The sequence below is a fragment of the Parus major genome, chromosome 3 (genome assembly GCF_001522545.3).
Source record: "Parus major isolate Abel chromosome 3, Parus_major1.1, whole genome shotgun sequence".
In the NCBI taxonomy this organism is placed as follows: Eukaryota; Metazoa; Chordata; class Aves; order Passeriformes; family Paridae; genus Parus; species Parus major.
The window spans coordinates 11,818,356-11,834,808 of record NC_031770.1 but is presented as its reverse complement, the minus strand read 5'-3'; the positions used below and the strand labels follow the sequence as shown (position 1 = coordinate 11,834,808).

The following is a 16,453-nucleotide window of genomic DNA, read 5'->3' as shown; positions in this document are numbered from 1 at the left end:
CTGCATTAAATGAGAGCACCAGGCTGGGAAATATTCTATTAGAGAGATGCCTTCTGTTAAACTTTTTCCTCTACATCCAACAGGTTTTAGTCAAAATCCACTGCTGTTCTTTCCACTGGTGGACCCAAGCTCTGGCTACCAAGCCTTGCTGCAGGTCAGAGCCCTTTGCTTTGCCTGTGGACTGTAATTCATGAGGAACACACTTGAAAAATGGACAAGGTTATCAAGCCCAAAAGTACTTCCAAGGGTGCATATGTGCCTCCACTTCAGGAGGCAAAAATCAAATTCCTGGTGTAAAAGCATGACTGCAGCTTTTATCAGCTTTTCTGCCTGTGGGCTCTGTGCTGTAATGGGAATGTGAGGCAAGCAGAGGATGCTCCCACACTGTACAGCCCAGACCATTCCCAGATTAATAATGACAGCTTCCAACACACATTCTTTTAATACAATATTATTATTTATTTTTTTTTAAGAGTATCTAAAAGCTGGAAAAATTTAAATGATAGTTCCCACAGGTTACCTCTGACTGTACTCTCAGAAAACCACATCTAACTACTGTGGAAATATGAAGTACATTTTTCTCTAAAATTATAATAGTTTCCTGGTTAGGAAGTGGCAGTGAAATAGCTTACAAAAGATGTTCTGAAACAGCTTCCAGATGATGTCCTTGAAAAATGAAGAACGGTTCATAACCAAAATTTGCACAGATTATCTTACATATGCTCACTGTCTCAAGAGTAGAAACCTTTGCTCCCACTCAACTCACCCAGGGATGCAACTCTGAGGGAGACTGATGTGCAGGGCTTTGGTTTATTTGTGAAAAGCCTGGTGCTCAGCTTCCTCACTTCCTTAGTCCTGTTCATCCTTTCTCTTACAGACATATTCAACCAGAAATAGCCTCTGTCGTAGAGGCACCACTGAGGAGATGCCACACTTGCCACACACAGACTGATTGCTTGGTCCCTTTGTATCTAATACCCCTGCATGAAGTCCCAGAATTCTCTTGCCATTGTGCTAGCAGGCTGTTAAAGACATCTTGCTTTAATTTAAAGGCTCACATTGATGGAGAACTCAGTCCCTTGGCAATCAGGCTGATTGCTCTCTCTCTCCTGAAAATCTACATTGTATTTCTACATTGATTCTTGCTGACTTCAATTTCCAGTCACTGGGTATTACATCCTTTCCTATTAAGAAGCCCTCTAACACCTCTTCTCCCTGGGCAGTCATTTCATCAGGTTCTTTGTGACATACTAAATAGGCTGGCAGCACCATTTAGACACCACAATATAGCTAGTCCCAGCCCTGAAGCTGCTCCTCCTGCTCTGTAGTTCTTTAATTTCAGGATAATATCTGGATCCTATTTGTCCAAGACTAGAGCAAAAAGGGATCTCACCACTGTTGCAATAGGAACAGAGTGGGATGGCCAGGAAGTCCCCCACCAGCCTTCTTGTGAAAATTCCAGGCTTTTCAGGGTTTGTTTTTTTTGTTTGTTTTTTGGGCTGGGTTCTTTTAAGAGGGAGAGAGACTCAGGTGTTTTATGAACACAGATCTATTTAGCTGATACAGGGGCAGGTGAGAGCTCTGATTTCCATGAGGGCAACCTGTGAATGTTGGTGCTTGTGTAGTCCAGAACAATCCTCAGGCAAGAGCTACACCCCTCACCTTGCCACAGACAGTATGTGAAGTGTGCATTGCCATCATCCTTATTACTCTTCTGACCACAGTGCCACTGTACCCTGAAACATTTTCTGATGTTGTGCATGAAGCCAAAGCCTTGAAGAAAGGCATCCTTCAGGAACTGTGGATCTAAGGAGTTCCTTAGATGCTGGTGCTGCCAGCCTATTTAGTATGTCACAAAGAACCTGATGAAATGACTGGAAAGATAGGACAACTTCTTCATATACCTAATGGAAAGCCTCTATTTAGCTCAGGCTGCCTAAATACCAGCTTAACCCGCTCTCCCCAAAAGTGCCTCAAGACATCTCTATTTGTTCCTGAACTCAGCAGCCCAAGGCTCTGGTCACAAGACTCTCCATCATGCTGTGCTGATGTGGGGTTTAGGGCCAGGGTCTGCAGCAGAAGGATCAGGATGTTCTTACAGGCATGGACCAGCTTGCCCCCTTATTACAACCTGCAGTGGTACAGCAGGTTCCAAATTTCTTTCCCTGTGGGCTTATCTGCACCCACTTTATCCACATTCAACCTCCCTGACTTTCCAAAAACTGTCAGAATGACCTTTTGACTGAGGCATGCTCTCTGCCCCATGGAACCAACCTCTGACTCCTCTAAATCAGCAAGTTCCCCAATTCCTACTCACAGCCTCATTCAGATTGTCTCAGGGTTACCTTGCAGCTGGGTTTTGTGCAGTCTGACCCTCTGTGTGGAAAACCCCTTGAATGCAAAACCATCCCTGCTCCTGCTGCAGCAGCACAGCTCACACCCTGTTCACTGAAGGGTCAAAACACTTCAAAAGAGGGGGAGCTGGGGAGGGTCCCCGACCCTGACCTCATATGGGGAGAAAGCAGGCAGGAGGCATGGGCATGGGGAACATTCATCCTTCATGCTCAGAGCCCTGGCACAGGCATTCTTCCACTTGCAGCTGGTCCTGGCTTGGTTTCCCAGCTGAGTGTGGAGAAAGGCCTTTCCTCCTCATTTTTCCAATGGTCAGGCCATAGGAAGACTACTTGTTGCTTGTCAGAGCATGGATTGCCTGATTCCAGGGTCAGGCTGATCCCAGTGCCCCAGTCAGCTCCCCTCTCCCAGGGCAAGTCCACACCCACCAGGTTGATAATTCTTCCTAACTGGAGCCAGTGGTTGCCCAGCATCTGTCTTCCCCTGTGCTCCTTTCCCTTCCTGGGCCATTGCTGGTGGCAGTGACCTGCAGCCTTCCCTCAGTCAAGGGGGCAGTTATAGATGGCCTGGATATACCTGGGGGAAGGTTTTCGTTGTCCAATGTCACTACAACCAGCAGTTGTTGATGTGTCCATCCTTTCTGCAACTGCTAATAGCAGACTCCAGGCCTTTGGGGAGTTCTCTGTGTGACAGGACTGCCACACAAGGCATCCCACCAGTCTGACAGCTGGTTACTCACTTCCAAAACCTCCTCATTAGTAGATTGTGTTAATGCACAGCAAAACAAATCCAAATCAAAGAAAAATACGTGTTTTTTTCATACATATGTGCAAGAACTTTGCATTCAGAACTCTGTTGCTTATCCCATTTAAATTGATTTACATATTACAGACTATGAAAAAGAATCAAATAGGAGCTGACTTACAAGTCACAGACCATATAAATCAAGACAAAGCCCTCTTTTTACTGGCTGCAGTTCTTACAGGTCTGCAGAGTTTAGCAGTGTGGTCCTAGAGCTGAGGTTGGGCAGACACATCAAGCTATTGGAGGCGATTTACCATTTGACACTAATTCCATCTAAAGGAAGTGCTAGGATGGAAACTGCATTCATATCAACAGGAGTTCACCCTCAGCTCAGCTCCAAGTACTTTTCTGAGAGATACAGTTCCCATTCCACACCTGGGAGGCCAGGAGAGGAAAATTAACTCCTTTGCTTCTGAATGAATCCCAAAAATGTCTCACATTCTGTGCCATTCTCTGCCTGCTCCAAGGTCCTGTCCAAGGTCTCCTGGTCACTTTTATCAACCTCAAGAGGAATGCACAGGACACACAGCATCCTGGAATGTCAGCCCAGTTCAGAGCAGAGGTGTAGCTTACAGGCTCTGAATTCATCTCAGCTCCACCTTTTCCTTGCTACCCTGATGGTTTACAAAGAAATGTCTATTGTCACAGGAAAGAAAAAAGTGTTCCCAGCTCTTCAATGGCACAGCTGCTTCTCTAAGCTTTCATGCAAATGTCTTGGTTCTTTGGCTTTCTGCATGATGCCTTCATACAAGTAGGCAGCCCACACAAGAGAGTGTGTATCCCAAGTTATTTGATGGAAGTGGAAGTGTCCCAAGGCTGCCATTCCCCTCTTCCCTGGCTCATTATCGTGCTGGCATGATGATGCTGGGCTGCCCAGCAAGTAGGAGGAGAACAACCTCCCTGAGTGTCCAGTGAATTTTTCTCACACCTCAGTGTTCATTTTAAATTCTCCCAGCTCTTTCCATCTCACACAGAAAATCTGCAGGGCCTCACTTTACCTCATTGCATCATCTTGGCGATGGGTCTTCCCCAGCAGCTTGTGACAAAGCAATTCTATTCTTTGGGGAAAGCTCTTTCTGAGAGATCTGCTCACTGATCTCTGCTCAAACTCTGATATCCTGCTGTCTCAGAGAGGTCAGCAGTCTGAAGAAACAGAAATAAATGAGAAGACCTGATCACTGCAGCTGCTTGGGAGGTTGGAGAGGGTCAGCTTCAGGGAGGTCTGTTCTCCTCCTGCATCTCTGCTCCCACTGCCAGAGATAACTCCTTACTTTTCAGCTTTCACCCTCAGGCACAGCCCAGAAAAGCCAATTTGAAGGACTGCAGGGCAACAACACTGACACAGAGCTTCCCACTCCTCCAGTCTTATACAGAAGATACATCTTTGAGCCAGAGCAAGAGCTCTGGTCATGGGCCCAGGGGGAAGTGATGGAGCTTGGCTGCACCTAGGGCACATACTGCAAAATGAGGTACTACTAAATGTGCTGGAAAACCAAGACAGCCCCAGGGGGAGATCAAAGTTAACACACAGCTTGACCCTTTTCCATACCCTGCACACAGCATGTGTTAGAACAGCTCCCCTGACGCACTGCAGCAGCCCTGTTTAATGGTAGCACAATCCAAACCACTCGCACTTGCTCTGGCTGTGTATTGCTGATGGAAAACAGAAAAAAAATATAATCTAAGGTACCTGAGAGCTCATTTCACAGCAATATATTTTGACATTGCAACAAAACATCTTCTACAGAAAATTCCCAAGCAGTGTCTCTAGCACAGCTAAATTCATTCTGCCAGTCTACAACAGCCAGCTGCACTTGTTCATTCCAGGAGAAGTGCACAAATCTCACGGGACCTCGAGACAAGGTAAAAAGGCATCCCATTGTTCCCTGACCACTACTGCACAGCTCACACAGTGCTCTGAAGCAGGGAGGCTTAGTGGCATTTCTGTATCCTTTTATAAAACTGAAGCACAGCTATTCCATCCTTGTTAACTACCTGGTTTTCTTCATAGGCACTGACAAAGCAGGGGCTGTTCATAACTGCCCTCACAGGTGGAGCTGTTTTTGAGAAGTCTCTTTTGTCTGCAGACAAGGGCTTTGAAGCTTTCACTTTGTGCCTGTGATCAAAAACTTCCTCAACTTTTCAGTGGGAGTGGAAGGACAGGGATTCCAACTGCTGAGAAACAGCCCTTGTTGCAGTCAGGGAAAAATCATTAAGCCCTGATTGATTCTTCACTTTTTTTTTTTTTTTTTTTTTTGCTATAGAACCACATTTTTCAGCATGTAATTCAGCATGGATTTCAGCAGGTAACAATTGTGTGGCTGTTCAGCCTCTGACAAAACTACAGGGACAAGCAGAGTGTCTGGGAATGGAGGAGGGATTTCATTTGCTGCCCTCAGCCTGGGCACCACATGTCCCTAAGGTAACAGTGGCAAGCACGCAGTTCTGCTTGGTTTAAATTTTATTTAGGACCTCATTTTCTGCTCTCTACAGGACACCATTCTACAACAGCATCCTCATAGCCCAGGGAGCATTTTGCACATGCTGGTGTTGCCACCTGTGTATGAAAGCACATCTCAGCCCTTCTTCAGATCAGCTGTTGGTTGTTCCTCATGGATGTGAAGAAGCAGGGAAGAGCTGGCAGCCCTGGTGAAAGGGAAAACAGCACAACAGAAGGAGACTGGGGTTTCTTGGTCAGATCCAAGTCTCACCAGCACTGAATAGCTGGCTACCTGCCAGGCACAGGACTCCCACCGTGCTGTGGAAGGGATTTTCAAACACAGCTAGAGAGCACAGATTTTTCTCCCCTCACACTGGGAGACCTGCAGCACACACTGCATTGCAGACACAGGCCTGCATTGCTGTACCAGTGCCTTATCGTGTCTTGCACCTGCTTTTTCATGGCTTGTGTTAGGACAGATCCTGAACAGTGAAAACCCAGCGTTCATCTGATCCTTGACAGCTGCCATCCTGAGGCAGCCTCTCACTGCTACCCCTGCTCTGGCCATCTGGATAGCTTTTTAGCAGCTCTAACCCTCTGCAGCTTCCCTAAGGGACACTTTCCAATGTGAAAAGACCCATTTAACCAGGTTGGTCTCCAAAGAGGACCCCAGCCAGCGGGCTGAGCCAATGCTTCCAGGCACCTGGACTCTCCAGTTGGAGGGGGAAGGGATGGCAAGTTTATTCATGTCAAAATTAATAAAACAGCCACAAGGTAAAAAATGGATGGGTCTTCACAAATATATTACAGCACCCTGCAGTGCAATTCATAAGCCATCTCTCACAGTAGCTGACAGTGCTGCTGGCAGATAAACTAAATAATGACACTGTTGTGTCCCCTACCCCTGCCTCAGCCAAGTTATTTCTTCTTCATGTCTCTCCTCTAGAAATGAATGGTAACCAGATTATCCTCAAGCCTCCCAGACTGCTTTCATATTGGATGGAAATTCAGAAGTTATTGCAGGTAGGAAAACCAAAAAAATCAGATGCAACTACACAAGCCTCAATCCCCTTGAAAAGTCACAGTTCTTATGCAGTGGAGGCACAGGAGAATGTGGGTGAGTTACAGAGCACCTGGCAGGAAAGGCAAATAGACAAATTCTCTGGTTGGAGGCCAACCCATCAATTTCTCTCATGCATCCTCTTGTTACTGAGTACATGGACACATGCTCCCAAATGTGACCACCACCACCGACTGAATGCTCCTTCCCCTTGTACCTCACCAAGCTTGTTCAGCCACACCCCTGCTCGAGTATCCTGTGGCTTGTCTGGGTGGTTTTCCACTTACAAAAGCTGGCCTGGCAAGGTGTTCCTGCTGTAGGAAGGAACTGAGTCCTCAAGTGGATTCTTTATCCTGGTTCTTCTTCCTTGAATTATCCTTTCTCTGGACCTCAACATATTTTGCCCTTCCAAAGTGCAGATCTCCAGTATGGAATATCCTGCTCAGACCCTTCATTAAAGCAACACCAACTAAATTTGCTGCCCTAGAGATCTGATGAAAGCCTGGAAAATATTAAAAAGATTTAAAGAGGGAAAAAAATGCAACTATTGACAGTGGTAAATGCGTCTTAATTAAAACCTTGGAATGCACAATTCAAACACACTCCAGTCATCCTCCAACTCCCTGCAAAAGTTAATGAGATTAGTTTTTTTTACAGTCCCCCACTGATCCATGAAGTACAAAAAGGGAGTCACAACTGAAAATTAAATATTGTGGGTACAGGGCTGGATGCTGACTGCATTTACAGGAGTTTAATTGCAACAGGATCTCTTGCAGATCCTGCTGGCATTGTTCCAGGAGGCACAGTAGCAACTGCTGGGTTGTGCTGCAGGGGCAAATGTCTGGCCCTAAATAACTGAAGCAAAAAGTGATGATGAAGAAGTCCACCTCATCTTCCAAATGAAAATCAAATATCAGGTACAGTGGCTTCTCTGCTTCTTCAGTCCAAAGGAGGATATAATTACATCCTTGATTTATGAATAATAGAAGTTTGGTTGGGTTTTTTTAATTTTAATTTAAAGAGTCCCCAGAGTTGCACTGTTGCCAAAGCCTCTTGTAACTCAGGCCAACAGTGAGAATGCAACAACCCTGCAAATTCCCTTGCAGAAAACAAAGCAGACTCAGTACACCAAGGTTTATGATAAACATCCCTTATTCACACCAAAAAAACCCCAAACACCAGGGTTCTTAATGTGTGCAAGTCTTTCAAGACCTATATAATCCATCTTAATGCAGAAGGATCACAGTTTTGATTTAGATTGAGCCAGGGCTAGCTATTTGCTTAAAGCAGACGCTCTGTTTACTCTGGGATAATTCCTGAGTCTTTCTGTGTCCACTTACACATCCTCTCCCTGTTCAGGGTGCCTGCTCACACACGGAGAAATTCAGTGAGTGAAATAGACTCCACAAAGTGCTCCACATGCCCTGGGCTGGTGTAGAGGAGATCTACACATGTTTTCCAGGGAAAGGGGATGAAATTCCTGCCAGTGACCCGCAGGAAGTTTCAATGATAAGAGTATCTGATTCATTTTCTGGGGTTGAATGTCAGACAAAACATCATGCTGCTCCAGTTTTGCAGATGGATTTAGGGCACAGAACAGTATCCCAGGAAGTGACACCTGCTTGGAATGACTTGGAATGAGACCTTGCAAAGGGACAACTGTCACAATCTCCAGCCACTGGTTTATTCCACAACACAAAATCTCCCAAGGAAAAATAATAGCTATATGTGCATTGTGGCCTTAGAGGAGTTTGATAGTTTTTGGCTCTTATTGGGAAAATGGAGGGGTGGGTTTAACATAATACCAGCCCTATTAATGCTAATGCTCATTAGTGAGCCCTCTATTACTTCCTAGGAGTAAAGAACTAGAGAAACTTCCTCAACAAAATCATAAAAGGGGCACTGGAAAAAGGAAAATTTGATATGGGAGAGCTATAAAGAATCAATTTTTATGGAAAGGAAGGGCAAGGGAAGAAGACAGGAAAAAATGTGTCACCTAAAAACACATGCTGTTTTTCTGAAATTGCCATCTGGCTTTATTATAGAATCATACAATGTTTTGGGATGAAAGGGACTTCAAAGGTCACCCAGTTCTGCCCCCCCTGCCATGGCCAAGGACACATTGTACCAGGACAGGTTGCTCACAGCTCCATCCAACCTGGCCCTGAACACTTCCAGGAGTGGAGCATTCACAATGCCCCTGGTCAACCTGTACCAATGCCTCACCACCCTCACAGTAAAGAATTTCTTCCCAATATCTAATCTAAAACTGCCTTCTGTCAGTTTGAAGCCATTTCCTGTGGATCTGCCACTATATCAAAAATCCCTCTCCCAGCTCTCTTTTAGGCCCCCTTTAGGTACCTGAAGGCTGCTATAGGGTACTCTAAACACTTTGTCTAAGTTTGCTGGTTTTCTAAAGATGCCAGTAAAAGGGCATCTTTACTGATTCAACCCCTTGAGAGTATCCTTTAGTATTTCTCCCATGCCTCTATCTTGGAGTGGATGTAAACCCATAAGCCCTTTTAAGTGTCTCATCAAGCAAATTTTGGGGCCTTACAGGGTCCCAGACACCTCTTTCTTGCATGTTAGAGGACCTGACTTGACTATAGGCTTAGAAAGATACTCTCCAGAACCTGTCAGTGAGGTAGCAAATGTAGAGAACAGCTCTTCAGGAGAAAGGAGGGAGCTGAAGACACTCCTGATGGAGTCCCTGCCTGTGTCACAGTCATGGGTCAGGCTTCCATGGGAGCTCAAAAAAAAAAAAAAGGAGGGAGAGTAATAAAAATCCCCTCACAATAGTCTTTCTCATTCTGTGTCAATGTTTTCCATAGGCTTAGGAGTCTGATTCAGCAGCCTATGCAAGAGGGACTGATGATCAGTGTGACACACCATGCTTTCCCCATTGTTTCTCTGTGGGACATTTCAAAAGAGGATTTATCTAATCCCTTCCTACAACAAAACATTAAGAATATTTTCCTCTAGCCCCTTATACACCACCCACAGCACCCTGCATTAGGACTTTATTTGAGGTCATAAGAGGCCTCTGCTTGAAAAGGAGCATTGGTGGGGCAAGTGAAAGGCAGCCATCACCTTCCTGCTCACCTGAAACAAATGCACACACACACAGAGCAAGGTCCACCCCTCTCAGCCCTCCAGTGAGACAGCACTTCATCTCCCAGTCTCCTGAATCTGTCAGCTGGTTATTTCAGCTGCACCACAAAGTCTGGAAACTAAGCCCTTTCCCTGTTTTATCTTTCAAGCTCCTCAGTATGGGCCAGCACTGCCTAGAGAGGATCTTCTGGAAACCAAGGACTTACACTGGAGAATCCAATCACAGAGCTGAAAAGCTCTGCAAGCCACAGAGAGATAAAACACCCCTCTCCCCCTGTTTATCTTATTTTTGGGTACCACCTAGAAAAAAACTCATCCTCACTAATGCAGGCCTTTCCTGCTGTCATAACACCTTTTATAAATGTAGAGTGTGATGTTCTCCTCTACCACCAAACCCAAAATGTTTTCCCTACCTCTTTTGTTCCACACAGGCCCCTCAGGTAAGTACCCCTAAAACTTCCCCATCTCCCTCACCCAAACCCCACATCTCCACCACAGGGGAAGCAAGACACTGGACCCATCATCTCTGTCAGGTGTCCACACCACATATGCAAGCCAAGAGCCACATCCCCAGGGCTCATTGCCAATTTGTTAGGTATGAATTTTCCCCATGATCCTTAAAGCACATGACTGTAACTCTCCTCACCCCCACACTCCTTTCCAGTGTTGTATCATATGCATCTGTCCATGCTTCTGCCCAATACTTGAGGATCACAAAGCAAAAGTCGCTGCCTCATGCAAGACTGGTGCTACTATCACGAAGCCACAGCTTTGTGGCTGGGCTTCAAGGTATGTGGTCATCAGCAGGAGACAAAGTCTGCATCAGAGCTGTGATGATTCAGGGGGTTTTAGGGTGGTTTTTTTCTTCCCCACCAGCCAATAAGAGCATTCACAGAGGCACTTCTTCTCTGGCAGGAAGCAGGGCAGTTATTCTTCTGGCTGTCAGGCTCCTCTTCTGACGTGGTGGAGATGGCAGTGAACTTCGCCTGTGGCTTCACTGCACTTTGCTGTTTGGCACTCTGGAGCTTCACCGGGACTTCAGGTGGTAAGAATGGAAAGTAATCTCTGTTTTCCTTGTGTTTTAGGTTCAGTGGGTGCTGCTATGTGATGCTCTGGTAAATAACAGCCTTTCCCTGACTGCTGCCCATGCTGGCTTAGCACTGCAGGGTTCAGGCTGCAGCTGAAAACTCAACTGCTCGAAAGACTTTCTCCTTGTGTAGTGATCCATGCTATCCAGGGAGATCATTTAGGGGTTTTAAAGTCAATTTATGGTTTTAACTTATTTGTCAGTGTTTAAACTCTGCATGACCTTGATTATTAAATCTAAAGACTGTGGGTAACAATCTGACTGCTAAGTACAGATGGACACTTGAGTGCCGATTAGCTGACTTTTAATGAAGCATTAACCTGTTTCATTTCTTTCTTTGCTGAGCAAGGGAACTCTCTTGATTGCAGCTGGCCTTAAATCTTTAGAATGGGAGCTGCAGACATGAGTGTTTTTCTCTGAAGGTTTTGGTTCAGTATTACTGAATATATTTCAGTATTACTTTGGTTCTCATACACAGAAAAACTCAGGGATGGTGTTTGGTTAGCCAGTAGCTTTTTGTTTCTGCTGTGGTTTCCTTTGGGGGCTGCACAGGCATGCAGGAACTCTGCCATATCTTAAATGTAAAGATAAAGCTCTAGCCTTGCTAGAGGAAGGAAGTTTTTAAAGGAGGGAGTAATGGGGAAGAGGTTTTTCAAAGCATCTGGTGGAAAAAAAAATAAAAACCAACCTGTTGCAATCTGCTTATTTGTTTCACTGCAGTCCAGGAGGGAGCATCCACAGGATTGTTCTCTCATACTGCAGGAACAAGGTCCCCAAAGCAATCCTCAAGGAGGAAAGCACAAGAGAGAGCTTCTTAATACGGGGTTCAACTCATATCTGCAAGAACAACCCTTGTTTGCTTAATAACAGTTGGTTGCCTGTTAATTTTGAGCAAGAAAAAGGTCTAACCCTACTATTGCCTAGCAGAAGGAGCAGGAAAAGGGCTGTCTTTTCCATCTCTCTTCAAATTTCTAAATCCAGGAGCAAGGATGGGCTCTGAATATGAATGCTCTGGTCCTAAGCATCTCTCACTAGAGCAGCAAGAGTTGTCTGCTCAGATTATGAGATCACACATTTGTGGCCTCCGAGTATTGTAGGTGCCTGGCCAGGTTATGCTGTGCCTGTGCTTCTGTGCAGGCCTGGATGTTTCAGGAATGCTGGTATGCCTACAGCCCTGCACTGCTCTTTGACACTCTGAGCCAAGTCTGCCTTGTGTCTAGAATGGGGCATCACCTTACACAAATTCAAATTTCTAGGTAATGGCACTCAAGCCAAACCAGGGATGAAACAGTCAAAGGCTGCAGAGAGAAAATCAGAATTACAGGTACCTCATATCAGAGAGTCTCCAGGGTTTGGAAATATAGTACTGCAAACTATTCCAAACAGTAAAAGTGATTTCAGACTAGTGTGGGTGCCATGTAGTGACCACCTTGAATGGGAATGAAAGTATACAAAGAAAACCAAATCCTAGGCTTAAGGAATCAGAGTCCCCAGAGGAAAATGGCAGGATGAAGATCTCCCATAAGGGCTCAGTAGATTTTATACTCACTTTGCTCTGGTATGAGTAATTTTCAACACCAGATTGCAACAGGTGAAAGAGGTAAAATGCCCAGTACCCCTTGGTGAAAGCTGGGGAAAAAATATAACCTATAACCTCTCCCCTGCTTACAACACATGGTGTATTGAGTCTAGCTGTCTACAACACCTGTGCAGCCTGCTCACCTCTCCAGGTGATGCATTTCAGAGGCCTGGCCATATGTGACACTGCTGGATCTCCTAGGCACCAGAGTCAGGAACAAGGGCTCTTGGACTCTGACTCTTGGTTTGAATGATACACAGAATAGTTTTCTTCCCATCTGCATAGGTGTGATTTCAGCCAGTCTCATTCACCCCATGCCTATAAAAAATGTCACCATAACTCAAGAGGTGTTGAGGGTTCTCAAAAGGCACAAAAGGACATTGTGTTAAGATTGAAAGAGGCTGTGGTTATCACCCCCTTCTACAAAGAACAGTTTCTGATGTCAACACCCTCACCACTACCACACCAAAAGGTGTCTGGACTTTCCAAAAGGTGTGAGAGCAGATATTCAAGCAAGGTACTGGGGAGCAGCAAGAGCCCAAGGCAGCAACCTCCTGTCAGCCTGGATGAGAGTCCAGAATGTCCAGTCCTGAATGTCCCAGCTGTGAGGTGAGCTCAGGAAGAAGCTAGTCCCTATAGCTGTTGGGTTGGTATTGATGGCACAGGATAAAGCATGGCATTTCTGAGAGAGAGGACAGCTGGCCTTGTGGGCAAACCAAGGCTCTGCTCTGGCTCGAGCTTCATTTCTCATTTCTGCCTGTAGACAGGTCCTGCATGGCCCTCCTGGATCACCTGTGGATGCCAGTGCCTCAAACCCCTGTGAAAAGTTTCACCCATGAGCTGAGCACTGGGTGAGATGTGTTTGTCTTCGGTCTGAGGCTGAATGGTCACAAGCTTCTGTGACTCTTGAATCCCACCCTTGCTGCAGGGGGAAAACACCATCCCACAGCGAACAGTCTTGGAACCTAGAAGCGGATTCTGGGCTGTTGGGTGAAAAAACACCACAACATTTGCCCAGTGCTGGCTGCACACCCAGTGCCAACACAGATGAGAGGCATGACACAGGAAAGCTCATCACCTCCACACCAGACACAAAGCAGAACATCTGCTTCCCTCCAACACATGGCCTGGGTCTCTCAGCTCCCCCTGCAAGAAAATATGGGGTCATTAAGGTCGTTGGTGTATCAGCCAGGAAGAGAGATGGATTTGTACATCCTTGGGTTGAGGAGGGATGTGGAATTGAGTCTCTCCACTGCAGTTCAAGGTGTAAATCCCTGAGCACTGTTACAAATGGGTGTAGCAATTAACACCTGTGAGAAGGACATGACATGTGTTAAGTAGGATGTGCATAAGCAACATGTGAGATAAATTCTTGTCACCTTCCATGCTGATGATGGCATGTAATTCTGGTTTGGTTTCTTTTTTTTTTTTTCTTTTAATAGACTCTGGATCATCAAGCTGTCTTCGGTTTCTCAGTGCAAACTGGCTTCAGTACACAGCCTATGCTCTGTGCAGCTGGCTGTGGGTGAGAGATCTATCTGTGAAAAAAGCTAGAGGTGATAAAAAGCTTGACTTTCACAGCAGATTTAGTACAACCCCTGTGTGTACATTTGTGTGCACAAGCACACACAGGCTCACTGCCTGCATGCACACAGGGCCACCTGCACTGGCAGGCCTTGGCATTAGCAGTGGCTGGATGGCACCTTCTGCAGGATTGGAGATTTTTTCATCTTCTTTGATTTCAGAAGTGGGAAAATGGAGAGGAAGGGAAATGCAAAAAGAGGTGAAATAATGACATCAACTGTAAGCTTCAAGCTTCTTTTAAATGATTGAAAAAGAAGTGGTGCATGGGGAAAGAGCTACCCAAGCAAGTAAAAACATACATTAAATGGTTCTGTGAAATGCTCTAATGTGAAATGCCATGGGTTAACCACCCCCAATTCCGCAGTTTCCATTTCCTACACACCTTGCTTCTCCACTCCATGGCCTTGGTAATCATAGAATTCTTTGGGTTGGAAGGGGCTTTAAGGCCATCTGCCTCCAAACCCCCTGGCACAGACAGGGACATCTTGCACTAGAGCAGGTTTCTCCAAGCCCCATCTAGCCCAGACTTGAAAACTTCTAGGGCTTAAACAATTAGCAGTGTCTTATCACCCTTCCAGTGAAGAGTTTCTTCCTAACATCTGAATCCTTCTAACATAAAAACCTCAAGATGCTATCAAAGGTTTAAGGATGGGGTGTGGGGTAAAAACTTATGTCTGTAAGATAAGATATGCAAATTAAGAGCAGCAGGACTCTCAAGCCAGTGTTTGATATTTTAGCAAAACTGTACTGTACTCTGAGCAACATGACCTATCTTTATAAGCAGATTAAAAGTTAGTCCTTCTATAAATGGGGAGTTATAGCAGAGACATTTAAATAATATTTGTGATACTGGCTTCTTCTAAGTTGTTTTGAGCTCTGTTTTCACTTCCAGCAGCATCCCTTTATGTCACTTCATTTCCTAGCAGTGTTTCACCATTTCAAACATACAAACAAAAATTACTTTGTAATAGATGTGAGCAGAGGCCTTCTGAAGAACAAATACATTGGGCAAGTAAAAGGGTTTAGAATTGGTTTAGAGGGCTGAAGCTCCCACCCTTTCACGTCCCTGATGTGTTTTACCCTGATATTTTGTGCTGTTTCAGTTACAAATGTACCATCACCCCACTCAACCGTAAGACCTGGCTCCCCTGTCCCAGTGAACACCAACAACCCCGGGGTCCGCAAAGCCGCTCGCTTTGGGGTCTACAGATTCAACAACAGCTCCAATGACCTCTTTCTGTTTAAGGAATCACAGATAAATAAAGCCATGGTACAGGTAAGAGCAGCAGACACCTGATGGTCCTCCAAACCATCTTCTAATTGACCCTCCTATGGCACATCCAAGACACAACACCCCTGATCTTCCTGAGGACTGCTAAAGCTGTCCCCTATAGCACTGCTGCACAGGAGGGCTCTGTGTAGGTGCACACACAGTTCTCAGGTGTAGCACTTGATTCCTAGCCAAAGTTTGGGCATCTCTTTCCCCTGCCCTCACTTTACAGGAGGGAACTGTTTTCTCTAGATTGTCAGAGGGCTGAAGTACATGCTCCACGTGGAAATCAAACGCACCGTGTGTGAGAAGAGGGATCACTCCAGCCTGGACAGCTGTCACTTTCAGAGGGAAAAAAACCTGCAACGGGTATGTGTTCAATTCTCTTGGGGCTCCCAGGAACTGCAGGGGATTAGCTGTACAATCACTTTTAGACCAGCTCTGCCATGTGTCCATATGTGTACAAGCCTCTCCTCTGCAGAGCCAGCTGGGGTGAGGCCAGGTTATCACCTTTCATGCATCCAGGGCCAGCTCCTGTCTGCAAGGAGTTGAACCAGACATATCCACCTGGCCCGTATTCCTGGGTGACTGAGGAGAGTGTGCAGAAATAGAGTAGCTGCTAAATACATTTCCTGGGTGGGAGACACTTTACACAGGCCTTCCCACTAGACAGGATGATTTAGCAAACAGTATTTTTCCTAGGATAAACCAGGCAGACAAAAGGATGCTGTTTTCTCCTGCCTCATCATGGCTGCAGTGCTGAGGTCAATCAGCACACTCCAGAACTTTCTCACCTATTCCCCTTTTATTCACAGATGCTGAGATGCTATTTTGAGGTCTGGATAACACCTTGGACACACAAAGTACATATCCCTGTTGCCCACTGTCACCAAGACCTTAGAGCCTGACTTACACAGGATCTCCCACCATGAGTTTTTCCTTGCCTGGACTGCTGAGGTCAATACTGAAGTGGGGAACAGCTGTACAGAACTGCCAAAGAGCTCTTCTTTCATAGCACATGGTTGTTTTTCCCTTGAGAAAGACACTCCAAAGACAAGGCCTGCCTTGACTGAATGTTTTGCTATCCAGTTGTGTATCTGTTTTTCCAAAACTAAACTGCACATGAACAAGTCTTGTCATTCTGTCGACATCCATCCTCTGGCTGA

General features: G+C 45.7%; 1 protein-coding gene across 2 annotated transcripts; it reads left to right on the top strand.

The window, feature by feature from the left end:
- Positions 1-10,673: 10,673 nt before the first annotated feature.
- CST7 (cystatin F) lies at positions 10,674-16,418 on the top strand. 2 transcript variants are annotated; one of them, XM_015622454.3, is made up of 4 exons: positions 10,674-10,809; positions 15,121-15,293; positions 15,540-15,656; positions 16,103-16,418. In XM_015622454.3, the coding sequence occupies exons 1-4, from the start codon at positions 10,737-10,739 to the stop codon at positions 16,193-16,195; spliced, it is 456 nt and encodes a 151-aa protein (XP_015477940.1). In that variant the 5' UTR covers positions 10,674-10,736; the 3' UTR covers positions 16,196-16,418. The 2 variants fall into 2 exon arrangements, with proteins under 2 accessions (XP_015477940.1, XP_015477939.1); XM_015622453.3 differs by having other exon boundaries at positions 10,674-10,812.
- The last annotated feature ends 35 nt before the right edge of the window (positions 16,419-16,453 follow it).